Raw genomic sequence first — 27,812 nt, forward strand, 5'->3', positions numbered from 1 at the left:
TTTGGGCAAACATGGTATGTAAGTTGGGATTTGATCACAAAGTTCCCATCTTTAGCCCATATCCGCTCTTTCCCAATCAAACCCGTGTTGCAAATTTGCAATGCAATTGCTTACTCTACTATTTTGTAATGTTTTAAAAAATCACTAGACAGTTGCCGCGAGATGGAGAGGGATCGAGCGCCTAATTGCTTAGGTGGAGATGTTTTTTTTTATTTTTTAGTATTACATCAACAACTGAGAAATATAACAACTAGTCTTTCGTGAATCGAATCCACAATCTCCCACTAATGAAGAGCAGACTTATGCCACCAGACCAAATAGTATTTGGCACTCAGCGGAGATTAAGCGAGCGTTTAGACGGATATTTATTTTATTATAAAACATATAAATAAGTGTCTCATTAAAACAAAAAACTGTAACCCGTAATAATTGATTAAAAATATGAAGAAAAAGTTAAATATACTATAAGTACTTAAATAACAAACCAAAAATTAGTTATTCTCCAAAAAAAAAAAATAGTTTTAAAGTATTTGATCCAATAAAAATTATTATGAACATATTTCTTAAATGTGACATGTTTAGGCGCTTTCTTGACTAGTCTAGGCGGCTAACCACTCTGTAACGCTTAGATAGGGTCCACACGGCCGCCAGAGAGATTCTTAGAACTCTTTTTTTGTTTTTTTTTTGGGGTGTTTACAAAACCTTATCCTATCCTAACTGCCGAGCACCATAAGCAATAAACACAGTGGCACTGCCACAAAAAGTGTCTCTCATTTCCCACCTCAGAAAATTAATGGCAACCCTTCACTTCACTCCATCTCCTTGTTTCACTCTCAACCCAAAACAGCCACACACGATCCAACTGCCCTCTCCTTTTCAGCTCAGTTTCCGGCCAGCACGGCACCGTACACGGCGGCAGTCCAATGTGGTCCGGTCGTACAAGGTTGTGGTGGAGCACGAGGGCAAGTCCACTGAACTTGAGGTGGAGCCAGATGAGACCATACTAGAAAAGGCATTGGAGTCTGGATTGTCTGCGCCGCACGACTGCAAGCTTGGGGTGTGCATGACTTGCCCGGCTAAGCTTCTTGCCGGCGAGGTGGACCAGAGTGAAGGTATGCTGAGTGATGATGTGGTGGAGAGGGGGTATACATTGCTCTGTGTTTCGTATCCGAAATCAGATTGTCACATTCGGACCATACCGGAAGAGGAGCTGCTCTCACTGCAATTAGCAACAGCTAATGACTAGAAATTTTGGGTTTTGAGGAGTGGGGGGTTGCGGGAAATTGAGGCATGTTTTGTATTGAGTTATGGATTGTTGAATAGAAGTTGTATGTGCTTTGGTTTATTTATTACTTATGAATTTGTTTTCTGGTGCTATTTTGAATGCTATGAGCCTATGATTGACTAGGCTAATAGTTTAACCCAAGTTAACTGCTTTTCTTCTATAGTGACATGGGAGAGAAAGCATCCCCAGAAGTCAAGGGATTCACATAATGATACAATTCAATCACAGATAGAGATCAAAAGATTAGCTAAACAAGGGATAAGTGCAGTAATTTCTCCAGCTTCATTTCAATGGTTCATTATGATAAAATGCATTTAGCATATACAGTGCAGGAAGAAAAGCAAAAGAGCATTAATCATTAATTGCAAAGAAGAAATCTAGCAACTATCCACAAGAGACCTGCAAGATGGTCATAAATTTGTTTCAGCTAGAGTATGATCTTTGTTCTCAAATCAGATACCAAACCCACCTTGAGTGACCATAATCCACACAATGACTTCTCTCATCCTGAGTTTGGTAGAAGACAACCAAAGTATTCTACAGCATCAGGGTGGCTGCTTTAAATCCTAATTTCTATCAAAGCAGGCACACTTACAAAGCCGAAACTTTTGCGTCAGATGCTCATTGCGTTTATATAACTTCTCTTATTAGTACAATGGGAAGTAATTTCAAATGAGAAACTTTGTGCATCATATAACTCGGATGAGTCAAAATGAATCAAACTCATCAACATGATAGCTCCAAAACATCCAGCAATGAGCAACCAAAAACATGCCAACGCGTTTCAAATGAAACCTATGAGTGATGCGCTAATTAGTACTAGATAAATTTAACCAGAATAGCAAAAACAACCTGTATCTAAGCTGTGGAAAAGGAAGTTGGTCTCTTCCGCGCCCTTTGTTTGATCTTCACCTTCACATTAATGCCGTTATCAATTAGAGACTGAACCACAATTTGAAGCTTGCCCTCCAACCTTTCCCCTTTCCTTGGTGTGTAAATCACATCATGGATGTCATCTCCCAATGCCCTCTGAGCCAGAACTTCCCCAACAGCAGCACAAGCAGCTGCATTCCTAGTTGAACCAAGGTCAAACTTCATGTCCTTCGATATGGAATGTGCCACGGCAACAACCTTACTGGTGAACCTGTGAACAATGCAGGCACGAACTGAAGCCTTGGAGATGTAAACGTCAAGGCAAAACGGCTCGTGGAAAGGACCAGTGAGCTGATTATAAGTCGGAGTTCTCAGCTTCTTCTTCTCAACACAAGTAGCGCCCGTTTCACCTAGCCGAGAGTTGTCCACAACAACTCTACACTGTTTCTCACTTCTGGAGGAAAACTTAGGAATTGGGTTGTCGCTTTTGCTTTCCCTCAAACTACTAACCTTCTGTTTCTTCTCCTTTGGATCATCCTTCTTCTTAGAAGACTTGTTCCTACGATGGAAGTCGAAACTATACTCCTCAAACTCTTTGGAATCGCGGTCGATTTTATAGAACAGTTTGCCCCGAACTCTCATGTTGTCAATGTCATCGAAATCCGGGTCACCCTCAAGAGGTAGAGAGCAACTATCAACAGGTTCATCAACCGCTTCATCCGATAAGCAACTTTGTTCCCCCAATGCAGTCCCCTGATCCGCTAGCGCCAAACCTGAGGAAACCCGCCATGCATCATCGTCAACAAGCTCAATATCATAAATATCCGACTGAGGTTTGGGTTCGGAGGGGAACAAAGGAGAGAGGCGAAAGCCACTAGAGTAGTATGCCGAATGATCGAAAATGGGAACCGTGGTGGTGGCTTTGCGGCAACAAGTAGGAGACTTCGAAAGGAAATATGGAAACGCTGCCGAAGCGAATTTGATTCCTCTCCTCAACAACATTCTCGAGCAAGGTGGGTTGTGACCAAGGTTGAGCGAAAGGGTTCACAGGAGCATTTCATCGAACAGCGGGTCTGCATCAATTGCTGTACCTTGTCTTACGATACACCGGGTCGAGAATGCCTCGAACCCATTTGACTGTCTCTCTCTTGAGATGATAAACTGGCTCTTCACGTGTGTTGGGTTCGTGGCATGGGCAAAGTCGCGATCGATTGTCATGGGAGTCTAGGCCATTTTCCGTTCGAACCGGAAACTTAAGAAGGATAGTCGCATAACAAGTAAAAAGAGGACCCTTGGTTATGGGCTTCGTCGGACACGTTCATGAAAACGAAATCGGTTCTTCTTTTGGTCCTTTCTTATAAAATGACACGAGAGTTTCCTTACTAGAGATAACGGTATCATTTTATTTTATAATTTGGAAGAGGAAAATCAAATTTGAGGCCACAGCGTTCCAGGCGAAGTAGGAAAAGGTAGAATCGATACCTTCTCTCTCCTCTTATATTGGAGATTGGAGAATGAAGAAGAGTTAATGACCAATAACTACAATATCACACTATTATTTACCAACAGCAGACTCCAAAACATGAAGCTCATGCGGTCAACAACCATTAGCCCATCATAAAGAAAGAACACTCAAATATTAAGAAATTACGAAACATGCCACTGACAAATATAAACCATTTCTCCCAAAATCAAAACGACCCCAAAATCTAAACTTTCTGAAAATCAAAACATCTAGGGCTCGGGCGAAGCAAGGGCGCGACCTGGCGGCAAAGCAAGGACGCGACCCAGCGGTGAAGCAAGGCGCGACCTAGAGGCTAAGCAAGTGCGCGACCTGGCGGTGAACCAAGCGCACGACCCCGGCGGTGAACCAAGGAATGACCCCGGCAGCGAACCAAGCGAACGACCCCGGCGGCGAACCAAGCCCGCGACCCCGGCGGAGAACCAAGCGCGCAACCCAAACGGCGAACCAAGTGTGAGACCCCAGTGGAGAAGCATGGCCACGACCCTGATGGCGAAGCAAGGGCTCAACCTGGCGGCGAAGCAAGGACGCGATCCAGGCGGAGAACCAAGCAAGCGACCCCGGCGGCGAAGCAAGGGCTCGACACCGGCAAGTCAGTAACTATAGTCTTGAAGGTCAGTAGCTATAGTCTGATTATGCATTCAACACTGTCGAAATTCGATTATGCTTAGTAGCTTTAGCTGAGAAATTTTGGTTGAGAAATTCTGAGGCTTTTGCAATTTGGTGGAGCTGTACTGATCTTAATTTGTTTGTTATTTCTGCAAGACTCAGCAACATTTTGTTTGCAGGTCAGTAGCCATAGTTTGATTATCAGTTTTGTATATTGCAGGTCAATAGCTTTAGTTCTGTATTTATGGTACTTTCTTATTGGATCTTAATTTGTTTGTTATTTCTACAGGACTCAGCAACATTTCGTTTGCAGGTCAGTAGCTATAGTCTGATTATCAATTTTGTATTGAGGGTTATCACATTTGGAAGATCGGTTTTGAATTTGTTTCTTTTTGTGAATTTGTTTCGTTAGTCAATTAGTCATAATTTCTAATTTCTGCAGGGTCAATACTTAGTGTTACATCTGAGGAGCTGAAAATACAGATCAAGCTGGGTATCCAAAGGATGCAATATCTATTGTTTTTGTAGAATCAGTGTCTATAGTCTTGCTGTGGAATCATAGTTTTAGACTTGTGCTTTTGTATTGAGGGTCAGTAGCTTTGGTTTTGTGTTTGTTAGTTTCTTATGAGATTAGTACTACTGAGGGTCAGTACACTTCTGAGGGTCAATACTCTATTTGCATTTATCATATACACAAATTAATCGAAGCAGCATTATGTGAAGCAGCATACATGGAAAATTTACATTTCCTTTTTCTACCTGTTTAACTTGGTAGATAATGCGATTTTTGAAATATATTTAAGTGCTACTGAGGGTCAGTACACTATTGAGAGTCGGTACATTACTGAGAGTCAGTACATTACTGAGAGTCAGTACTACCATTAGAAATCAGTTAAGGTTATTTTTGTAATTTCTCATTAACAGAACAATTCAAAAAATTGGTAGGACAATGGCCGCACGGGATATGGGCCTTGCACATGGGTCATGAACAGTACCGCAAGGGAAATATAAAAAAAAAAAGGCCTGTTAATGGTAAATATTGGATAAAAAGTGTAGTTGGTGGTAATTTACTAAATGAAGAAAGAACAAATTGCGTAGTTGACATTTATCCTCATGGTCATTTTTAACTAGATACAAGCACATCTCATTGCCATGCTAATTATTAACCTGCGTGTATTATGATTATGATTCATGGCTAATTACAACTAATGACCATGCACTCATGCGTCAATTCTTGATGAAGAAACCAAAGTCGGCAACACCAGAGCAAATATGCTGCCATGAACATTGAACATGTTTTGTTCTGAACTAGGCAGCAGAGGAAAAGAGCTCAATGGAATCAAACGCCATCAGTTTCTGATTGTTGTCCATGACTCCATTCTTGATACAATCAGAAATGCAGCACCAATGGCTTTTGGTTCCCACTTGAACAAACAATTGCTAAAGAAACAGAGAGAAAGGCGAGGCAGAACCATACAGAACAGTAAGAACAGTCTTCTACAACTAAACTGAACAACAGTGGTGGTACCTTAGAGTCGATGTTTTCAAGTCATCCTACAACTTTTCACATTCATCTAGTACTAGGGTTTGATCAACATTAGAAATACAACTTCCCACCACGTGAAAAGCAAGAAGCATGAGAAATTTCATGATTAACACACAGACATCGCTACCATTAAACGGTTAGAGATTACAAACAAGCCATTATAAAAGTAGATGAGATTCAGGAGTCATCATATCAGTGGTTACCATCTTCACAGAGTTGTCATATCTATCTGTAGTAAGCCTGCTGATAAGCTGGTGCCATGCCATTGCCATAACCACTGTATACAGGATAGTTCATGGGAGCTCCTGGGTATGGTCCAGCAAGTTGAGGAGGGGCTGCTTCAGGTGAGTATGCATAAGGGCTGGCTGCTTCCGGTGAGTATGCATAATGGTTGGCTGGTGGGCTTGCATACGGGTTGGTTTGGGGGCTCCCATAAGGGTTGGTCTGTGGGCTTCCATAAGAGTTGGTCTGTGGGCTTCCATAAGAGTTGGTCTGTGGGCTTCTGCTGCCATACATTGTCGGTGGGGAATGGTATGGTGAGAACCCAGCAGGATACTGAGCATGGGAGGGAGACCGGACAAATGTAGGAGGAGAAGGGAAAGATGAAACATATGCATTTGCCAAGCGTCCCGCCTTGGCTGGAGGCATGGGACCTCCATGGTTGGCTCGTGTACGTTTGTTGGCAGGGGCTGCAACAGGCTTTTTCTTCTCTGGTTTCACCTTTTGGTCTAGCTGTTCCAAGCGCTTCTTGAGGTTTTCTGGAGGAAACTCTGCTTCAAGGTTGTAATCCTCAATACACTTGATGACAGCTCGGAGTGCTGACTGCTCTTTGCGTCCAGCTAAGTTCTGCAAAACAATAACATATGAGGCTGATCAATTCTGCTAAATTTAGTTCTCCTATTCCTACAAGAAAATCTGAAACTTAATGAACTTATGGATACATATTTTTAAAGAAACCAGACAAACCACAACAAATGAAGAACACCACACCACAAAACATCCACAAGAATATGCATTATGCCCTATTTTAACAACTTATGGCTTACTTGGAGGTGAGAACATGCAGGATACTATGTATAGATAGATTTTATTGCTTTAAATTACCCAAGTACTACTACTCCATCATGACCACTTATTGATGAATAAAGTAGAAATCATCTTTGAACCAAAGAGCAAAGTTTCTTTATCCCAGAAAATGTCAAATTATAAACGTATTGGGACCAAAATATAAACAACATTCGAGGCATCAAATTTGTACATGAAGTGGAAAGAAAGCATTTGTGAGATCGGGAATCCCCCCTTCACTTTCTTATCCCTCATGCACTAACGGTGGACAAATTCCTTTCAAATCCCTTTTCTTTCCTCTCCCTTCCCTTTCCTGCCTACATTTGGGTGAGGGGAGAAGGCAAAAAGGAGGATGGAAGGAAAGAAAATAGGGTACAAACACATATGGGGCCTTTTAGCAAAAATCCACAAAATATGATGCAATGATAAAAGCAATACCGCAGCTTTCCCAGGACTATTGGCATCTTCCAAAATAGAGGCTGCAGCCTTCCTGGCATCTCTCAGGAAAGCTTTCAGCAAAGGAACAGGAGGAAACTTGTGGACAAGGCCAACTTCATAAATGAAATGCACTGCATCAAGCTGCTGTCCCCTGCTGATCAATTCTTCAATCATATCTGCCAACAACAGCGTCCAAACATTAATAACTAAAGAATGGCCCTTCTTGCCATATATATAATGTATCATATCTAATTCTAAGCATTGGCAAGGAAACTGATGGAAAACTTTCCCTTGTGCAGAAAACAACTTGCAAAACTACTACAAGATCAATCAACAACAAGATGAAAAGCACTAAAAAAATAGAGCATTGAAGTAACTTGAGCATTGACCCTTCTAGACTATTAACAAAACATGTGCAGATATAATATTAATCAGATTCAACCATCAGAGATCCTCATTTAAACATTGTATGGGTATATGTAGATCCAACATATGGTCATATCTGATGCAACTGCAAGCAAAAAATTATATTGGGAACACCTGACGAGTAATTAAATCAATAGTGAATGATTTATAGTTTATAGATAGGCCAGAATGACCAAAAATCTAGAAAAAAAAGTAGGAGTAAGAAAATCAGTTTACAGTTGTTAGTCACATTCAACATTCTCAGCAAAGGGTTATTCAGTTTTTCATTTCCGAATCAATAACCAAAAGGACATGTCTTAGATCCTAGGTTCTGTTGGGACATATTTAATATTTGCTCCCGGACTGATATGCAAATATGGATTTGTTAGAGAGTACAAAACAGCCGTACCACTATCCAAAGAAAACCCAAGAATCACTACTTTCTCCCCATATAGAGCTTGGATCACAGATTTTCAGAAACTAATAAGCAAAAGCAAACAATGGCTAACGAATCGAGTTCAAAATTAGTTACTAAACAGAGAAGAAAACAAATGGTCATACTCATGCAAGAATATATATTATCCTAGAAAGCGAAAAACATCAAAAACCAATCAACACAAGAAATGAAAAGGAAAGAAAGTAGCAATAGCAATACACACCAGGCATTTTCTTGGTTAAGCCAAGCGAAACGGCAAGCTTAGGCATCTGCTTGCGCCAGGCCGAACTAACCACAAGCTTCCTGTACAAATCCACATCCTCCTCCGTGACAATCCCAAAAGTCACCAAATGCTGCAGAAATGTATGAACATCAGGAGTCTTCACATTCTCAATCCCCCCTCTCTCCTCCAAACTCGCCTTCCAAGTCTCCGCAATCTCCTTGGCGCGTTTCTTCACGCTCGGGGTCACCAACAGCCTCGACTTCCCAATCTTGGGGTCAACCACCACCGGAATCAGCGATTCCAGCATCAGAACACAGGCCCAGCCCAAATCATTCCCCCTATCACTCTTCTCCGACCTCTTGTCCACCGGAAACACCTCCGAGATCGCCTCCAGCACAAACTTCGCCGGATCCACACACTCCACCAAAGCCGAAGCCATTTGCGCCCTCAGAGCCTCCAGCTCCTTCTTCCTCCCAGTCACAAACCTCCAGAACCTTCCGGAATCCATCTTCAAGCACAGCGACTTCATCTCCATCAGCAACCCCTCGCTGTTGTCCACCTCGCCGTACTCGTCGTCGGAGCGGGCTCTCTTCAACACCTTGAGCGCGGCCTTCTTGGTCTCCTCGACCTTGACGAGCGCGATCTCGACGCTCTGGTTGATGGTGATCTCCCTCTGCTCGAGCTCGTCGAGGCTCTCCTTGGTCTCGTGCTCCAGGGTCTGGATTTTGCGCTTGATGGCCTCCGATTTCTGGAGGAGGTTCTGCTCGAGCGAGAGGAAGTGGTCGGAGAGCTCCTTCCAGAGGAGAGTACAGCTGGTCATCAGAGACGTCTGCCTCTGGAACTCGTCGAAGCTCGGCGGAGTCAACTCCGTCAACTCGCCGGGATCGGGGATCGACCCCATCGTCGTCGATTGGTTCTCCGTACGGGGGATATACAACGATAGAGAGAAAACAAGAAACCCTAAATTCAAAAGAGAGAGAGAGAGAGAGAGAGAGCAAGAGTGGAAATGGGATAAAGCTAAGCTGAACTAAAGCGACTAAGGAAGAAGGTGGAGGTTACTGTGGTGACGTGGACGGAGGAGGAGGCGCCACGTGGGGAGTGGTTAGTAGGGAATGTTTTGGAATGTTGTGGATCCGAGAAGGCGAGGGGGCTACAGGGAGCTGGGGTGCGCAGGATAAGATGGAATGATGACGTAAGGTGGCAAGGGCGTGTTTGGATGAGGGGAGGAGGAGGGGGGCAGAAGCACTTTCGCGGAAATCGAAGCGGGATCAGAGAAGTGGAAAAAGCAAGGGAGGGGTGGTGGGCTTAAAAGCTGGAAAAGGTGTAGGGCGGGTGGGGGTGTGGGGCCCGGTGGGGCAGTGGTACCACATGGATGCAGTCAGATAAAGTAAAGGGAATTGCCGGGGGGCGTAGTTGGAATTTTGTAGGAGAGAGAGAGTGAGAGTGAGTGAGAATGAAAGGGTAGAATGACAGTGCATGCGCAACTGTGTCCATCACTCACCTCACCATCTACGGTCTACGTTGGACAACGCATACTCTTCGGTCTTCCTCTTTTTTGTACAGTTGAATTTCCCATTTTGCCCTCTAGGCTTAGGTTTGAGGGTGGTGAGGGGATCCATTATTAGGTCACTCTTTGGAGTTGTGGCGGCGGTTCGTGTTAAATTCAATTTATTTCAAATAATATTAGAAAGGGTTCGATCGTAGTACGCCGGCGTTTTATCGCACTTCAGGACTGTTCTGTTCCTACGGTGCCATAAAATGAGGGTGCGTTACAGATTCAAATTAGTTTAGATTGTTCATTAGACATGAGCACAACATGTTGATTAACACGATGCATTATTTGGGTTATTCTTTAGAGTGATGGCGGCGGCGATTTGTGTTTGTGAGTTATGACAAACTTTTTTTATTTGTCAATCACACGGTGTCCCTTATTCATTAGACACAAATACAACATGTTGATTAACACGTGACACGATGCATTATTTGGGTTATTCTTCAGAGTGATGGCGGCGGCGATTTGTGTTTGTGAGTCATGACAAGCTTTTTTTGATTTGTCAATCACACTGTGTCCTCAAAAGTTTCTTAGGTCCAAAGACTAATCCGTGCTCGGGAGATCTTGTCAGATCGCTTCCTCCCCCTGGCCACCAAGAATATATTGGGATTTAACTCCAATAAGCGTCGGTGGGATTCTAATCCGGGTGTGGGGGTTCCACACCTGAAAGCTCTTACCAACTCGACCACATGTGGTGGTTAAGTCATGAAAAGCTTAATCGGCTTGAAAAACATAAAAAATGAGATTGATATTGTCTAATTAGATGCAAACAAAATATACTGATTAAACGGGTGATACAGCATGATCCATTATAACTTGTTTGGTAACAATTTTATCAAGAATTCAAGCACAAGAGATATGACACCATTTTACACAAAACAACAGAATGACATAAAATTACAATAAGCCACATAAGTGAAATTGAGTTGGGTAAACTCTTAACACAATCCTCTTATTTAGCAAGTCAATTTATGTGACGCAGATGGACATGACTAGCCTACTAACTTCGTGTCAAAATTACTACACATAATCAGTGTGTTAATGGTTGTAATTATCGGCAATGAGATTGATGATGAATCTTTATTTTATTTTATTTTTATGTCAAATTTTTTAATCAAGTTTGAATGGTTGATAGCCTGTATTATCTTAAATAATAGCATTTTAGTTGGTAATTTGATATTCAATGTAATTAATTAAACACATCTAGAAGATGTACTCACTCAGTCTAAAAAATGACAAGGACAGAATCATAATCAACAGGAATTATCAACACCGATGTCAAGTCAGCTGACATGAATTATGAGCATCGATGATTGTCAAGTTAAAGTTGATTAGCTTCAAATTGATAGCGCCAGTATCTAAGATGATGCAGGTTGAAACACTAACCTAACAGAGTCTAGAGCCTTACAGAGTTAGAGGGGGGGGTTCTTTTGTTCCCATATGTCGGCCGCTGCACAGTGCATTGTGGATTTGTAGTTAGGAGCATGAGTCTTCATGGACAAAACAACACATCGGGTCAGCTCATTCAATGACCACATGAGAAGACTCTCAATTCATAGAGATGAGACGTGCAACTTCTATTGGTTCAGCTCCCTACCATTTTTTCCCCCTCAAATGAGAACAGTAAGATAAGTATGGTTTGTAAAAGTTGTACCACTGTACCAAATACTAGCATACTGTCACTTTCATACTTAGAGAACAGTTTCTTCTATATTTTGGACCTTGGTTTCATGCAACAATATACCAACTACTACTGAAACATAAAAGATTTGAAATCTTAGATCAAAACGTTACTACTGAATAGAATAGTTGTGCTACGCAAACAATCATTATTCCATAACATATTGAAGAACAAATTATTTTCATATTCCTCAACTCTTTAGAAGCATAATGTAGAGAATGACCCCTCAGAATATGCTGTTTCTGATTTTACTAGGTAAAGACATCCAACCCTCTGTCAGAATTTGGGAAAGAGGGGACAGCCCAACTGGCCATTTCACATGGCGAAAACCTATAACCTGTGGATACAATCAAACTAGTTCCCATTCCATTAAAATGGTGGAAAGAAAATCTTCTACTGGTTCTGATGAATTCAACTTCTGATAGTCTGAACATTGTAAAAGGCTACAAGCTCATCGAAAGTTAATTTCAGCAATTATGCTACGATATTATTTGTTCTGACGTTGGATGACAAGTAGTTCAGAATCATACAAGCAGCAATCAATCTTGTTCTTGATGTGAACTTCTACTCTTATGTCTAAATCATTACTGCAAGCTGGAGCTGGCTGGAATTATCCTGTATCACCTAAGATCGGCCATTACATTTTCAACAATAATAAATAGGCATTTTAGGCTTCACTGCTCCTGACACTAGAGAATGATGCCATAAAAATCTTTCATTACCTTCCACATCATGAAACCGCTGGGGCAAAGAAAAACAAGGCATCTTCAGTATCACATGGTTTGTGGTGTTAAAAAAGTAACGGGGTATCAGAATTAGCTAACTACTTTACCTTGGATCTCACAGGGCTCTACTTAGGAGGTTTGAATTCTCTCCAGCTTTCAATCACAGCCTTCTTTCTCGTGTCAAAATCAACTTTCTCGAGATCAGAAGCAGTTCCTAGATAACCATAAAGGACTCTCTTCTTTTCCCGAGTCTTTTCATCTAACTTCACAAGATAAGGATTGTTCTCATCATCCTTATTGCCCAACGTGAGCGGTTGTACATGATACCAAGCCCTGCGTCCATGATTGTCCTTCTCAAAGAATTCTGTCATTCGCAAGGCCTCCTTGAGGCCCGCTTCATCAGCTGAAAACTTGATTAAAGTTGTTCCCAAATGTCCATCTCTACCGTACAGGGACTTCGACTTGCCACTCCCAAACCCAAGATCTGCATGCCACACCAGTAGAAAACAAGTAAGTTGACAGGTGGAACTCCTTTATGGAAAATAAAAGTTAAAAAAGACAACAAAGAAAATAACTATTAATAATAGTAATAATAATTGATAGATGATTAGAAAAAAAAATTAATTGGACGACTAGCAATGAAAAAAGTGCACAATGAAATCCTTAAAGAGTTACTCCGAGTAACCATATCTTTAATGGTTTCAAAGTAATGGCTCCCATTAATCTTTAATGGTTTCAAAGTAATGGCTCCCAGCAAACAAGGGTTACAGTTGAATGTCTTCAATAGTTCATAAAAAGGCAGCTTCTCTCTAAAGAAAATTCAATGCAACATAAAACTGACACCTCTACCATTAGGAAACATAAAGACCATGGTTCCATTGATGGCTCCAGGTCATTTCTTTTTAATTTGCATGGAATTAGATATAACAGAAGTGAGAAGCTTTCAGTTTATAGCAACCAAACTTACACACAAGCGCAAAACAAGCATCAGCAAGTTGAACAGTAATAATTTTGAGTTTATTTAGGTATTATGCCACACAATGCCCTTTCTTGAATCCAATTGGATAGGAGGCTTCGGCACCCAATTTTACCACTTTGTCAGCATGCAGCCTAGTTAACTTGGAGTTACTTTTCAATTATGTTAGCAGGTTGTACCATGCATATATTTCATAGACCACGCAGAACAAGTGCTCATGCTCACAACAATTAAACATTGAAAGCCAGATGCTACGCATGCAAGTACCGGTAGACCAGCAAAGTTCTGACCATACACAGGCATTCTTGCCCAGCAAGAGCAACCAATATGAGAAAATAGTACCCAACCTGCTCCAACAGAGACTAAACATATGCTTCGACTCATGACTAACCAAAATTCTGTACGACCAGTAGAAAAATAAGATTGATTGAAAGACACATTGCGATTTAGTTGCCAACAAAGACAGATCCAACTCCAACCAGCAACCTCAGCCTTGTAATTCTTTACTAACATCATGTCCAGGAGCCAGATCCCCCCTATTCTTAACTAAAGAGCAAGAGTAGTTGTACAGTTATGAGGAAAGTCATCCCTGTGTGCATGGATTTCATTCATCACACATGACAGTCTTGCATGGATTCCATTAATATAAAGGTTTGTAGAGAGATGCAGGGGCAGACCCAGTGTTACAGTTTGAATGGGTCCGGATTTCCGTTTGATTCCTGCAGATGCGATTTTTCGTATCTAAAGAGCATGTAACTAACCTATGAAGCGTTTAAATGGACCCCCCCCCCCCCCCCACACACACACACACACAAAATAAAATAAAAAATATCTCAACCCACTTGTAGTAAACTACATGGACTTGACCCACATGCTATAATAAACAAAACGATAATAGAGAAAACAAGCAAACTTTTTTTTTTCTTCCGTTGAGAAATAGTAAACATAACAAATAATGAAGTCTGGTTGGTTAAACCTTCTTCATTATATTGTGATTAATATAAATTTAATTTTTTTTTCCTTTATTTTAGTTACATAAGTTTGATTTTTTCTTTGTGTACGTGGGAGTGTTCAATAAAAAAAAATGATTTGTACATGAGAAATAAGTTTTTATAATACATATCCCCCATTTTCCAAATAATAATACTACCTTACTAAAAACGTACAAATATCACTGTCATATGCCTACCAAAATCCTAGTTCCGCCGCCAGAGAAATGTAACTCTAATATGTGAATATGAACAGGCCTTAATTGGATTTACATCAACACAGTTACAGATTGTATATCCAAAGTCTAATTAGTTAATATTTTCTTTTTTGGAAAGAAACAGAACACGAGAGAAGTTACTAATTGACCGTCCAAGAGTCAGAACCAAGCAAATGGTTAGCAATATCAAACTGACAAAAGAAAGGTGGGACATCAGATTTCCTCAGAATCAGCTAAGACTCGAACAACAAAGACAAAAGGATCGGAATTCAGCAATGTACATGCATGGTGACCATTATCCTAAACAAGAGGACAAATGGGTTGAATCATGTTGGCTGGGTGGGGTGGGGGGTTGAAGGAAAAGAGAAAGAGCGGGAGTTACAGGCTGGTGCTTGCATTCTGCCTTGCGATGATAGCAACATACATTATTTAAGGGGGCCAGCATAGGCTTGGAACGAACACAAGCTTGGGACCAGCTCAGCTTAACCATACTTAAATTTCCAAAGAGCAAAGTGAGAAGACAAGCATTATATGTTCACAGATTACTACCCTCGACAGGGTCTAGCCCCTGTACATCAAGTCAGAAATGCATCCTATTTTGTCATTCAGCTATTACCCCCTAGTTCTGGAAATGATACAAATTAACAAATTAAACATTTACTATGATAAGGGAGGAGTAGGAGAAAATCATCTAGTATGATAAGGGAGGCACTAATACTATATTACAGGCATTCGCAAACCCCTTCGCTATCCACACTCAAGTCAGATCAATAACCCTCTAAAGGGTGACACAACAGCCACTAGTAGTAAGATACTAGCACGCATGCTGCTACTGATTTACTTCACCTCACTATCTCACCCTTCAATTATCCATTTCAGAACACGGCTAATATAACTTGTCAGCTTTGGTGACTTCATCAGAGTTAAGACTGGCAAACTTTAAATGGATGAGGCGATATACATATTCAAGCTTAGCTCTCCAGGAGTTGGACCTAGCAGATATATTCTATTGAATAGACAGGCAGTGTGGTGCACCTAAGAAATGGTTAGCTTTATCTAGTAAATATATTTATCTACCAAAAAAAAAAATTGTACGTACATTGTCTGCAATTGCAGATTTGTACTGGGTTAGAGGATAAACTAGGACGCACGCAGAGCATTTTCTTGACCTAAGCCCAACTTTTCCACAGAACATTCTGATAGAAACTGCATAAAAAAAATGGCACAGTATGAAGGAGGAAACTATACCTCGTATATAACTATCCATAGCTTTATTGCCCAAACCCTCCATGCGGCCATCTTTACTCTTTCCTGTAAGCGTATTATGAATTATCACCATGGGCGGCCACATAATCAAGTCATCTTGATTTGCTGCTGCTTCATCAGCGGAAAGGAACTGATATGCCTTTGAGTTATCAGGAGGCTTTGAGTAGTTCCACCCCTTTAAAACACACAAAGCCTTGTGTAAGCCCAAGTGATCCACACGAATGTCCGCATTGTCCGTGTTGTAACTGTGCATGATGAGACTATGCATATCCGGAAAATCTTTTGCAGACCTGAAAGTACGCATATCAAGGGAATTGAACAACGTTTTCAGGTTTACCTCTCAGATAGCAATATGACCTCTAAGTTTGAACTCAAAGGGGAATGAAGAAGATGCTACCAGGAATATTTCCTATGAGCTGATATCGTCATATGCAACGACTCATAATCATAGTTTAACATATATTGGTATTTTTGACTTATCATAGTACCCTGACACATGGTAAACAATTTATAATGGAAAGATAAACTTTTCATTGGCTTGGGACAGAGAAAAACAAATATACCAAAAGAAAATACCATGGTTTCCATTGGCTGCATATAATTTCATTTTCAAGGATTGGCTGGATTCTGTTCACCACGACCATATATAAAAACAATATCATGTAATGGAGAGTGATCACTGCATATAAGGAACTCACAAACATATCTATTGTAACACAACAGCACAAAAGGTTTATCCAATGGTAGCTAAAATTCCATAATTGACGCAGAATATGGTGAACAAAAACAATTAAGGGGTAGAAGTCACCACCAAATAAGGAATTAAGTTCCAAACCCCTCCTCATCAAACAACAAGACAGAAATCCACAAATTAATATCTATATTCCTTGGTTAAGCCAAGCTGTCCTCTGAACCTTTCCGGCTATAGATTTAGAGGTTACCGCTAATCTTGATCACAGAACCTATATCAGCTGACCACACATACCCGCAAAGGTTATTGAACTCAAAAGGAGCAGAAGCATACAATTTCCTTTACAAGCCGCTGAGAAATTGATCCAGTAATATTCCGAGTCTTTGCAGTAATATTGTTCTCACATATAATAATTTGTTTTTAACTCCTACAGGTAGAACATTCTACAGTTCTATCAAATGAATCATATGGAGTGATTCATGCAATGTGATGATGAGTGGTCTAGGATGTAAATAGTACAAAGAAATAAAGAAGGCATAGGTAACTTTAATTGGCAAAGGCAGGATTTCTTATTAAGTTCATACAAGAAATGACGACGGCATATAAGTGAAACCATAAGAATGCAAACCTAAAAGAAAGAAGTCATCACCCATAAATGTCCTTAACAAGATTGTATAAATGAATGAAGAAGGCACAGTTAGTACCTTAATTGGCAAAGGCAGGGGTTCTTATTAAGTTCATACAAGAAATGGCCACGGCATATAAGTGAAACCATAAGAATGCAAACATAAAATAAAGAAGTCATTACCCAAAGACGCCTTAACGAGGCTCTGCCATATATGTGTATATACACAAGCTACAAATGAAAATACAGGACCAAAGCAAATAAGTATAAATATCCTATACAAACCATCTAGTAAATTAGCTCTACTAGTCAGCCTTATTTGCTTCTTCTACATGAAAAGTGAGTATGCATCAGCTCAAATAGCCACTTCTTTGTGGGTGAGAGTTCACAAACTTAAGGCTGATCATAAGAAATGGAAGGGTTCATAACCAGAATTCAGACATCACTCAGAATTCAACAACTGCATCCACCAATCAGGGAATAAACAGAAGCATCTGACTTTGTGAAACAAAAGACACAAAGAAATTTACATGTGCAGTCCTCACTAATAAATAGTAAAAAAACATTAGCTACTAAACCCTGTCTTCCACATTTCTACTCCATCTCTGGCAGTGACAGAGTTTACTTTTGACAGTTTACTACATAATAATCGAAAGAGTAGATCTTATAGTAGTATACAACGGGAAACCAATGCCACCCAAATTAAACAACCTCTGGAGCCTTGTGGCATTGACTACAACACATGGGGCACACTCATGTTTAGCAGCAAAAATAAGGCCTTATAACAGCCTACCCATCACACTACAAGACAATTAGACACACTAAGCACAGACAGTCTATTTAGAAATCAGAGGAGTTAAAAGAAACTACAAATAAAATATGTATACAGATTCATCAAACCCTTGATGAACAGTGGATAACATTCAAAATGTGTGCTTACCTAAACCAACAAAATCCTAACAAATACCAAGCACAGGTGCATGAGCTTGTCCTGTACATGTTCCAGAGAAAACAAATTGATGTGCATTGACTTCAAACTACAAAAAGATTTGACCACATACTGTAGCCTCTATACTTCACCAACTCATAACCAAAGAGCCAATTGCCTTGTTTCCAACAAGTTAGAAGATACATGGGACTTCTATAGCCTCTACACTTCAATGACTAATAACCAAAGAGCCAATTGCCTTGTTTCCAACAAGTTAGATGACGGATGGGACTTGTATAGCCTCTTCACTTCAACGACTCATAACCAAAGAGTCAATTGCATTGCTTCCAACAAGTTAGATGACGGATGGGACTTGTATAGCCTCTTCACTTCAACGACTCATAACCAAAGAGTCAATTGCATTGCTTCCAACAAGTTAGATGACGGATGGGACTTGTATAGCCTCTTCACTTCAACGACTCATAACCAAAGAGTCAATTGCATTGCTTCCAACAAGTTAGATGAAGGATGGGACTTGTATGTGAAAATAAAACTGAACCACAACACAGGTATCTTTTTCAACACTCACTTTGGAGTTCAGAGACCAAACCTATAGTCTTACCGAAACCAAGCATAAATCTAATATAAATCCCACTGCCCACACACACATTTCAGGTTCATTAACACCAAAGGTAAGCTCATCTAGATCAACTTTAGGCCAATAAATAGGTTTTTCAGCTACAGTCCAACAATAGTCCTAAATCTAACAAATAGGGCAACCATATATGTCAAAAGCTAGACAATAATAACAACCAACTTTGCAATAGAAGAACACACAGAAAATATTGGCATATATACTAAAATAATTTCTACACAACACAAATTCAACCATTTCAAATCAGGTTTTGGAGTTTGAGCATTTTCAGTAGCAGTAAAATGTTCTCCAAATCATGTAAGGAAACTAGTACTGTCATCCACTCCTTACACAGAGGTGAAGGACCAAATACTGTGGAGTGCGTAGATCTGGAAATCTACAAAAAGCAAAGTTTATATTAAGAAATTTGTCAACTCAGAAAGTGACGATTATGCATTTCAAGAAATATGAAAGTAGTTGTATTTTAAAAATGTAAGGGTTAGTTCTGTAATCAAATTTCACATTTAAGAGACATTTCTCCCTTGCAGACCTACCCTTCCTCTTCTGCAGTAGATCCCATCAATGCTTTCCAGCAACGCACATTTGATGCTGCTAGTAATACTAAGAAGACAAATAATATACTTTATAAAGACTATTCTTTGGTGTAAACAGAAAATAAATGAGGCCCTCTTATCCAATAAATAAAAGAATCGATGATAGTCCAAAAATCCTTGGAGTCTAGATCAATAAAATCTGGGAAAAGTCGAATACACTAAGACCATTCCTCCTCCAAAACCTACATTTAGAATTCTCACAAAAACAACATTGACAGAAACATCGTGTTCCTACAGAAACAGAACAACAACAAAAAGGATTATTCTTTTAATAATTCTAAGTAATTTCTTAGTCCCTCACACCTAAATTATTTCCTACTAAAAAGTCGAACAGACTTTTTGACTTTTCATTAAGTGCAATATTCATTTTGCATTAGGTAACCGTCTGATGCAACATCACCAGTACACCAATCAGAAAAGAAGCTTAGGTAGGAAGGAAGACATCATTATGTGTATTCAGATGAGTCAAGTTAAAAATCCAGACAACTGATTAACTAAGAAATTAATATAGAAACTCATTAAGCTTCTTGATCTGTTTTAAATCCACTGAAATCCTTGACATGACCTTGCAGTCATCAAAGGCTAACAAGCTAAATATAAAATGAAAGCACACTTCCATTATATACACTTGATACATAACACAGCAACCTCTCAGTCAATGACCTAATCGATCAAACAACTATGATCATCAGATTCAACATAAATCAGCTAGGTAAGGTTCTAGAAGATGATATAAGAGAGACTACAACTGACATTCCGTGATCTATGACTTTGAGCTTTGACAAATATAAGTAGAACAAATCAACTTACATTCACACAGCTACATAATAAAAGCACATGTCCTTGCACACACATCTAGAAATAGCACATAGCACAAAGCACTTGTCCTTGTATGGATATGCAAGCAGATTGAATAGATAGCACTATATACTAGAAGATTGCAGAAAATCCAAGTACCAACCAGAGCGACTTCACATTTTCAAGGTCTATCAGAATTGCCTGAAATTCTAATGGCTAATACAAACAATGCAGTATCAACAACAACCACAATTATTGTTACCAATAATGCTACAACTATCACAAATACTATATCTCTAAAACAATTCTCCCTATAGGTAACTATTCAAATCATATTTGATCTCGCTTGGAGTTGTACAATATTTACAAACTATAATTTTACTTTAGTAGGCAGCCTAATTGCTTAAAACATCAAAGCTCCCTCCTTTGCTCCCTTCCTTTCACTCCATACTTCTTCAAGCACCATATCCAATAGATCATACTACTAACAATAAATAGAGTATGCAACAAAACCAGCTGTTCCCAATTTATGTAGAGAAAAACAGGGCCAGCTTTCTTACTTTATATAGTTTTTCCTATAAAAACTTTCTTAGTCTATAAACATTTCAAAACAATGAGCTAGAAATGCGGCTACATACTTCATCCTATAGAAAAAGGGTAATCATCCATGTCCCCTTAATAATACTAAGCTTACTTTAACAGCTAGAAGAATCAGTTGCCTAACTACTCACTCTAAATCAACCAACCAATGGATATTATTATTAGCATCGCAAAATAAACATCCTGTAAATTTAAAGAGAGTGAAACGATCAGTATCAGACCTGCCAGTGGTGCCACAAGCAAGACAATTAAGCCGTCCCTGCTTCCCATCCTCTATGTAAATCTTCTTCTGCGCTCCATTCTCATTAATCACCTTCGCAAAGTACAGAAACGCCTTCTTCAACGCAGCCTGGTCAACCTGAAGATGCTTATGACCCACATTATCACCACCACCACCACCTCCGCCGCCACCGCCTTGCCTAAACCCCACATTCTCATAACCCCCACCAGTCCTCATATACTTGGAAGCCCTCGGATCATCGCCACTTCTGGATTGGGCCCCCAAGTCACGCCGAAACGGGCTACTCGGACCCGCTGCAAACCCGTTTCCGAATTGCACCAACTGCTGCCGCCGCTTGGCCAACTCTTCTCCCTTATCCCTCAGCTCCTCTTCTTCCCCAAACTTCCTCTTCATCGACCCTTCCTGGGGCCCACGGCCGTCCAGCCCAAGCGAATTCCAGTAGTCCGGAGCGGCCGGCCGGCCCGGCCCGAACGGCAAGAACCGCCCCGACGGGTCCATATGCGGAGGAGGAGGAGGAGGGAAGTCCTGGTAATCTGGAGGGAGGGCGAAGTAGGACCGGACGCTACCGTCGGCGAGAACGATCGTGCGGCGCTCGAGGTTGTGGAAGCCGTAGACGGGTGGAGGCGGCGGGCCGAAGGCGGCGGGGTCCGGGAAGGGAAAGGGAGGGGCGGCGCCGGGAGAGGGGAGCGGGGGGTGCTTGGGGTTGGCGGGGCTGGCGGTGGGGGCCTTATTGGGGGATGGGCCGGTGGTGTTGGGTTTGGTCGGGTCGGGTGGGTGGGGGTGGTTGTTTTTGATGGTGGTGGAGGGGGAGGATTCCCAGCGGGATTTGCGGTTAGAGGCGGAGGAAGAAGAGGAAGGCTTGTTGTTGTGTGGTGGGGCCTTGGGGTGGTTACCTCCGGCCATCTTTGGGGTTTTAGGGATTCAAGAATTCAGACTGGGAAAGCTGGTGGAGGAGGTCGTCGTCGTCTCCCGAAAGCGTTATAGATTTTGGCTTACTTGGGCTTCGCTGGCCCGTCTTGAAATATAAAATTTATTTCTCTTCCCATAGGAAGGGATTCTTTTGCTCTGTGTCGTATGTGTCGTACACTTCACCTTGCGGCGGTAGTTTATCCAATTACTCTATGTCAGTAGTGCAAGTTCACCAATTAGATCATTGAGCAATGATCATTAGGTCATTGAGTTATTGCTCAGGTCAGTGATCCAGACTTAACGAGTGAAAATAAAATATTAAAAAACAATAAACAGGGAACGACTCAACAAGTAAAAGAGAGTAAATTCCACACTTCCTATTTTTTTTAGTACGTTGAATTTTGAAGAGTGTTGATTGCAATGTCGAAGCGCGAATTTCATTCTCCATTCTCAGACAACAATGCGGACTACAACCCCCTATTTGTCCAACTCATACAAAACTATATTTCCAAGTCTATGATAGGACATTTCCTGTTTCTACAATAACTATGCTATGCGGGAGTGTTTGCTTGCCTATCAAAATTATTCCAGTTTCTACAACTCGTTAAAACTTTCTGACCCAAGATATGAAATCCCTACATAGTACAGCCAATGCAGCCCTCTATCACGACCTTCCCAAACCAATTACAAGCTGCATTTTACGCTTCGGCAAGCAAACATGCATTTAGATTCTGATCAGTAAATTTTTATTTATGGTTCACATAAACAGAAAACATATATCTCAAACTCAATGCTAAAGCATCAAATCAAAAGGCTGCTTTATATGCCAAGAATGCCTAGTCAAAACGGAAACACCAACAAAAATAAAAATTATCCGCTTCCATTGCATACCACACTATCCTCAAACACAAAGTACCAAGCAGTCAAATGGAATCGATAGAAGATAACTAGACATTCCGCATTAATCCACCAAAACTTAAGTTGACTGAGAATGCTAAACTATAAGGTATTTTTAGCAGTAAACACAAAAGGAGCAACAACATGACATCTCCCAGACAGCCACAACATATTCTTCAACGTTTCTTGGACACACCAACAGTCTTCCCCCTGCGGCCAGTGGTCTTGGTGTGCTGTCCACGCACACGAAGGCCCCAGTAGTGTCGAAGACCACGGTGATTCCTGCACAAGGAAATATCATGTCAGTTGTGATATTCATCGTCACTAGACCTTCAATACATCACTCACACAATGCATGAAGATCCCACAAAAAGGAGTACACAAAGATGTGAAACCTGCAAGACTCAACTCAAAAGTTCATAATTCAAAGCAAGTACTCAAAGATGCTGAGTTCATGGTGGGATATGAGAACTCTACGTCAGAGGACTACATAACCTACTGACCATATATAACAATGAAATGACATAAGAACCTTAATTCAGATGACCACATAAATTACTGACCATTTATAACAATGCAATGATATAACCCTAAGAAAAAGGAAACAAATTCATACTCAAGCTTGAATGCATAATAAGGTTAAAAGACTTCTCTGATCTTTCTTATCAAATAACAAGCTTTTACCCAGTTTAGGAACAACAACAAAAAAGGTGTCTGCGGCTAAAAAGGCTGACAAGCCAAAACATATGACTAGCATAAGAACTGACTCAAATAGGAAGCTAATTTCTGCAAGTCAAAAGCTGTTTGAGACTTTCAGAACTATTGAACAATGTAGCGTCTCTCTCTAAGAAATTGTACCACGCATGTGAACGCAAAATAAAACAAGAGACTATATATGGTTACTTCCAAAACACTAAAGAGAGGAGAATACAAAAAATCCATTTTATACTCTAGGGCAGTCTTTCTGAAGCCATGAAATCCTAAACCAGTTACAGGATACACTAAACTCACATCAACCCTCACCCAAATTTCAGACCACAGATGATCAACAGAATAGAGAAGAAAACGCTAAGGTCAATTGCCAGAAAATTGTTCAAAGACCAGAAACTTGCCAGAATCATGCAGCAAAACAATTAACAATGACAACGATAAAACGGGACTCGTAGCAATAAGATAAGCCGCACAGATAAAGATAGAAGCAAAAAAAAACAATCAACTTAAAGAGTTGAAAACAAATTCAGACCTGATCTTCTTGAGCCTCTCGAGATCATCCCTGAGCTTCATATCCAAGGCATTGGCAACAACCTGGGAATATTTACCATCCTTGTAATCCTTCTTTCTGTTGAGAAACCAGTCAGGGATCTTGAACTGGCGGGGATTACTCACAATGTGCATCAGGTTATCAATCTCCTGACTAGACAGCTCACCAGCCCTGCAGTAACCAAAATCATCATCCAAATTCAAAGCCACAATTCCAACAATCAACTAGCTCACAATCATATACATAGGGTTAACAAATATAAACGAACCTAAGGTTACCGCCAATCATATTTTCTAATATAAGCATCCGATTGAGTAAAATAAAACTGTACCAGTAGACCTACTGAGATAACGAAGAACTTAGGCAGTGATAAAATCGCATAAGAACTAAACAGATCTATGGCTATGGCTATGGCTATTGTAAACGAAATGAGCTAGAAAAGAGAAAAAGACGAACCTCTTGTTCATGTCGACGTCGGCCTTCTTGCAGACGATGTTGGCTAAACGGCGACCGATACCCTTGATGGAGGTGAGAGCGAACATGATCTTCTGCTTTCCATCGACGTTGGTGTTCAGAACACGCAGAATGTGCTGGAACTCCTCGTTCGCCACGAGAGACTACAAAAACCAGAAAACCAAAAATCAAAAAAATGAGATTTCACGATTAGAGGAGAACGAGAGGAATCGAGGTAGATCGGAGTTAGGGTTAGGCTGACCATGGTTGCGGCGGCGGCGGCGGCCTTAGGGTTTGGTCTCAGACTCTGCGTGTGGGTGTGTGCGTGCGCCGTTTGGTGAGAGAGGAGCTAGTGAGGAAGACGATGGCTTTAAAAGGATTTGAGATGTAGCGGAAGGCGATAAAGCCCAAAACCCTAGATGGGAGTTATCCGCTACGGCATAGCCTTACGTGTATTTTTTTTACTTGATGATCTGTAGCCGCACGATATATTGAACTCGTGCTTTGACCTCTGATGTGTGAACCTTCATGGTTGTAAGAAAAGGGGCCAGTCCATTTAGAATTTCCTTTTTTTAATTTTTTTTTTGGTTACAGATTTCTTTTATTTTTTAATTTTGCCCCTTCATTTCTTTTCTTTACCGGAAAAAAAAAAAGTAAAAAACCCACACAATTCACATTTTCAATTAAAATTAAGGTGGGCACGGTGCAGTTCGGCTCAGTTTGAGGTCCAAACCGCAACCAAACTGTTTTTTTCAGTTTGGCTATATTTCAAGCTGCAACCACATTTCAAAATGGTTGGACCGATAATTTCGGTTACACCATTTTTCAGTGCTGTGCTGGTTGGTTTCGGTGTAGACCGATTTATTTATTTCAACCAGAAAGGAAGGCCCAAAGTCAAGTTTATTTTTACTAACAATTTCGATAAAGCATAAACAAATTTTTAATTCATTTAGAGTCCACACAAGTCTACAAATGTCACCCAAATATCAAGCAATTAGCAGAAAGACCATATTTGAACACTTAACAAACCCACATATATATCAATTATCAAGCAAACATAGCAACTTGCAAACTGCAAACCTGTACATAAATGGATTTCTTATATATTACAAACCAACAGTTCCATCAATAGAGAAATAAAATATAAAAAAATAAAAAAATGTAATTAAAATAAATTCGGTGCGATTCGGTACAAACTTATCATGCTGCTCCTACGTATTAGTTTGAGCCTAAAGAGAGGCTAATAGTAGTCATTATAAGTTTGAGCTTTTGTTAATCATTTATTAGTTTGAATTCATGCTGTTCCTATACTCCTTTTGGATCGCTTTCAAAAATGTACTTAGTGGCTGGTCAGAGAGTGTCTTTTGTTATAAGAGGTAGGGATGGACTTTTTTGACACTGGTCAACTATAAAATACGTTAGTCAAAGTAATGGTTGAGCGTCAGCTACCTACAACATTTTTCTCTAATAATCTATATTCTCTGCATCTAGCATTTTGCACATTCTTTTTCTCCAATGATCACATTGAGAAAGATTAAACATTTGTCCCAAATAGAACGCGCCAAAGAAAAAAGAAAACCAGATTTTGAGGGTTGGCTTTCCTGGCCGAGCGTAGCCGGTGAATTTGCCGCTACGTCTTGGTCCGGGAAGGGTTCTTAGTTTCTTAGTTTTTATGGAGTGCACACCTTTTTTGCTTCCAGTCCGGTGGCTGTTTGCCTTCAAGGGTTGGTGTTGGTGTAGGAATGAGGATAGAAGTGGTCGGGTTGTAGATCCATCATCATCGGCGAAGGAGGGTCCAGATCGGTGTTAGAGAAGTGTATTTAGAAAATTAAGTGGTATTTGTATTTAATTAATTGATTATGTATTTATTTTTCCTTACATATTTGAATTTAAAAAAAGGGTCTTTTCCCGTATACCCAAAAAGCCTTGGTATTTTTCCCAACTGCCCAACACTTAGGTATTACACTGTTGTTGATAGAAAAAGACTAACAGGGATGGTTTAAACAAATAAATGCCTTTGTATCCTATGTTGATCTTTTGATTCTTCTACAATTCTGTTTAACAAAAAGAGATCAATATTTAAAACTTCAAAACAAAAACAAGACTAGCCTTCAACATGCCACATTTCGCCTAACGACTTCCTTGTCTAAACGGCTACTCACAGGGCGGAATCACTGCTGCTTGTCCTAATTTTTTTTGTTTTTAAAACTGACTCTCTCAGATGAACAGTAAAGTTTTTAGAACCTTGGATTTCCATGGGATGCATGCATTCTGAATAGTAAACTAAGAATGACATTTATCATGATAGATATGAACTGATAAATCAAATGAACTGATAAAAATAATATTGGTTAAAGAAGTGGGTGAACAACTATCTGAATTTATTCAAATATACATATAGTTAAAACATTCAGAGCCTCATTCTCAGGTAAACAGCAAAAGCTGTTTAGCTATTCATAAGAATGAGAACAGTTACTTACTTGGTGAAAGCACACTACTTCACACCTAGACAGGAAGGGAAGCACACTGCTATACTATTTGAGAGAAGACTCTTCTGCTCAATATTCTATATTTTTGAACTGCTATGTTTTTCTTCGAATCTGCCTTCGAATGCCTTCTAAGAGAAGCTAAAGCTCCTTATATAGGGAGCGGAACTCAAACTAGAATTCAAAATACAAAAATGTACAGAACAACTCCGTGACTCCTACTTTTCTGAGTGCTCCTGCTGGTGGAGGTCGGACAGGGAAAAGCAAAAGTGGTTAGGGTGAAATGTTTTTCACTTTCTCTTTTTGAAAAAGCAAAAGTATCTTTTGAAAAAGAAAACAGTTGCCTTTTGTCTTGGTGCTTTCTTCTTTCACCCGTGAAGCTACATATTTTCATCTGTTTCAGATTGGTGGCCAAAGACAAAGGAGTTGTTGTCTGCCTGGGCCATGCGAGTTGTTGTAGCATTATCCTCAACGTCTGTATCAACATACATTTTGTGGTGGTTGTCATTTTCAAGCTTTTCCACCCAGCGCATGCATGCCATCATTGAGTCTATCTCTTTTCTGGTTAGAGATAGGAATAGGTCACTGCTGACTACGTTAGGATGATCGTAAGCAGTGATGATTGTCTTCTCTCCTGCTGCCAGGAAGGTATTGCTGATATCTTCAGCGATGATCTTCTTCATGTATTCCAGGGCCATGGCCTTCATCCAGGGAATGCTTGAATTTGGTTGACCATTGTACCCAACACAAGCTGGTTGAAGATATTTCCTTGGGATAATTCTCACATAGTGATATGGAGAAATATATTCAACTTCACCGTTTGCCTTCTGGATCCATTCTGGAGGAGTGGATCTGAACTTCAGACG

At 40.3% G+C, this 27,812-nt stretch overlaps 5 protein-coding genes across 5 annotated transcripts; 1 reads left to right on the forward strand and 4 right to left on the reverse strand.

Moving 5' to 3' along the window:
- The first annotated feature begins 725 nt into the window (after nt 1-725).
- On the forward strand, nt 726-1,377 carry LOC112201167 (ferredoxin C 1, chloroplastic). The gene has a single exon (XM_024342194.2). It carries the CDS (start codon nt 794-796, stop codon nt 1,244-1,246), a length of 453 nt encoding a protein of 150 aa, XP_024197962.1. The 5' UTR covers nt 726-793; the 3' UTR covers nt 1,247-1,377.
- A 163-nt stretch (nt 1,378-1,540) lies between these two features.
- On the reverse strand, nt 1,541-3,653 carry LOC112201166. Its single transcript, XM_024342192.2, has one exon. The coding sequence runs from the start codon at nt 3,158-3,160 to the stop codon at nt 2,144-2,146; it is 1,017 nt and encodes a 338-aa protein (XP_024197960.1). The 5' UTR covers nt 3,161-3,653; the 3' UTR covers nt 1,541-2,143.
- A 2,108-nt stretch (nt 3,654-5,761) lies between these two features.
- On the reverse strand, nt 5,762-9,571 carry LOC112196819 (FRIGIDA-like protein 4a). Its single transcript, XM_024337275.2, has 3 exons — nt 8,403-9,571; nt 7,339-7,514; nt 5,762-6,681 (listed from the first exon to the last, which is right to left on the reverse strand). Exons 1-3 carry the CDS (start codon nt 9,301-9,303, stop codon nt 6,061-6,063), a joined length of 1,698 nt encoding a protein of 565 aa, XP_024193043.1. The 5' UTR covers nt 9,304-9,571; the 3' UTR covers nt 5,762-6,060.
- Nucleotides 9,572-11,766: 2,195 nt separating this feature from the next.
- Nucleotides 11,767-21,954, reverse strand: LOC112196316. The gene is made up of 4 exons (XM_024336633.2): nt 20,921-21,954; nt 15,792-16,099; nt 12,468-12,844; nt 11,767-12,376 (listed from the first exon to the last, which is right to left on the reverse strand). The coding sequence occupies exons 1-3, from the start codon at nt 21,841-21,843 to the stop codon at nt 12,486-12,488; spliced, it is 1,590 nt and encodes a 529-aa protein (XP_024192401.1). The 5' UTR covers nt 21,844-21,954; the 3' UTR covers nt 11,767-12,376; nt 12,468-12,485.
- Nucleotides 21,955-22,697: 743 nt separating this feature from the next.
- LOC112196317 (40S ribosomal protein S18) lies at nt 22,698-24,881 on the reverse strand. Its single transcript, XM_024336634.2, has 4 exons — nt 24,723-24,881; nt 24,464-24,624; nt 23,990-24,178; nt 22,698-23,028 (listed from the first exon to the last, which is right to left on the reverse strand). Exons 1-4 carry the CDS (start codon nt 24,723-24,725, stop codon nt 22,923-22,925), a joined length of 459 nt encoding a protein of 152 aa, XP_024192402.1. The 5' UTR covers nt 24,726-24,881; the 3' UTR covers nt 22,698-22,922.
- Nucleotides 24,882-27,812: the final 2,931 nt, after the last annotated feature.

This window comes from Rosa chinensis, chromosome 4 (assembly GCF_002994745.2).
Source record: "Rosa chinensis cultivar Old Blush chromosome 4, RchiOBHm-V2, whole genome shotgun sequence".
Lineage (NCBI taxonomy): Eukaryota > Viridiplantae > Streptophyta > Magnoliopsida > Rosales > Rosaceae > Rosa > Rosa chinensis.

Excerpts from the sequence above, each read along its gene's own strand:
- LOC112196316 (XM_024336633.2), bottom strand. The coding sequence starts at position 21,843 with ATGGCCGGAGGTAACCACCCCAAGGCCCCACCACACAACAACAAGCCT. Across the intron at positions 16,100-20,920 it reads GCTTGTGGCACCACTGGCAG|GTCTGCAAAAGATTTTCCGG; the intron begins GTCTGATACTGA and ends GCGTACTTTCAG. Across the intron at positions 12,845-15,791 it reads TATGGATAGTTATATACGAG|ATCTTGGGTTTGGGAGTGGC; the intron begins GTATAGTTTCCT and ends TGTGGCATGCAG.
- LOC112201166 (XM_024342192.2), bottom strand. The coding sequence starts at position 3,160 with ATGTTGTTGAGGAGAGGAATCAAATTCGCTTCGGCAGCGTTTCCATAT.
- LOC112201167 (XM_024342194.2), top strand. The coding sequence starts at position 794 with ATGGCAACCCTTCACTTCACTCCATCTCCTTGTTTCACTCTCAACCCA.
- LOC112196317 (XM_024336634.2), bottom strand. Across the intron at positions 24,179-24,463 it reads GACGTCGACATGAACAAGAG|GGCTGGTGAGCTGTCTAGTC; the intron begins GTTCGTCTTTTT and ends TGGTTACTGCAG. Across the intron at positions 23,029-23,989 it reads GAGAGGCTCAAGAAGATCAG|GAATCACCGTGGTCTTCGAC; the intron begins GTCTGAATTTGT and ends TTCCTTGTGCAG.
- LOC112196819 (XM_024337275.2), bottom strand. The coding sequence starts at position 9,303 with ATGGGGTCGATCCCCGATCCCGGCGAGTTGACGGAGTTGACTCCGCCG. Across the intron at positions 7,515-8,402 it reads CTTAACCAAGAAAATGCCTG|ATATGATTGAAGAATTGATC; the intron begins GTGTGTATTGCT and ends TGTTGTTGGCAG. Across the intron at positions 6,682-7,338 it reads ATAGTCCTGGGAAAGCTGCG|AACTTAGCTGGACGCAAAGA; the intron begins GTATTGCTTTTA and ends ATTGTTTTGCAG.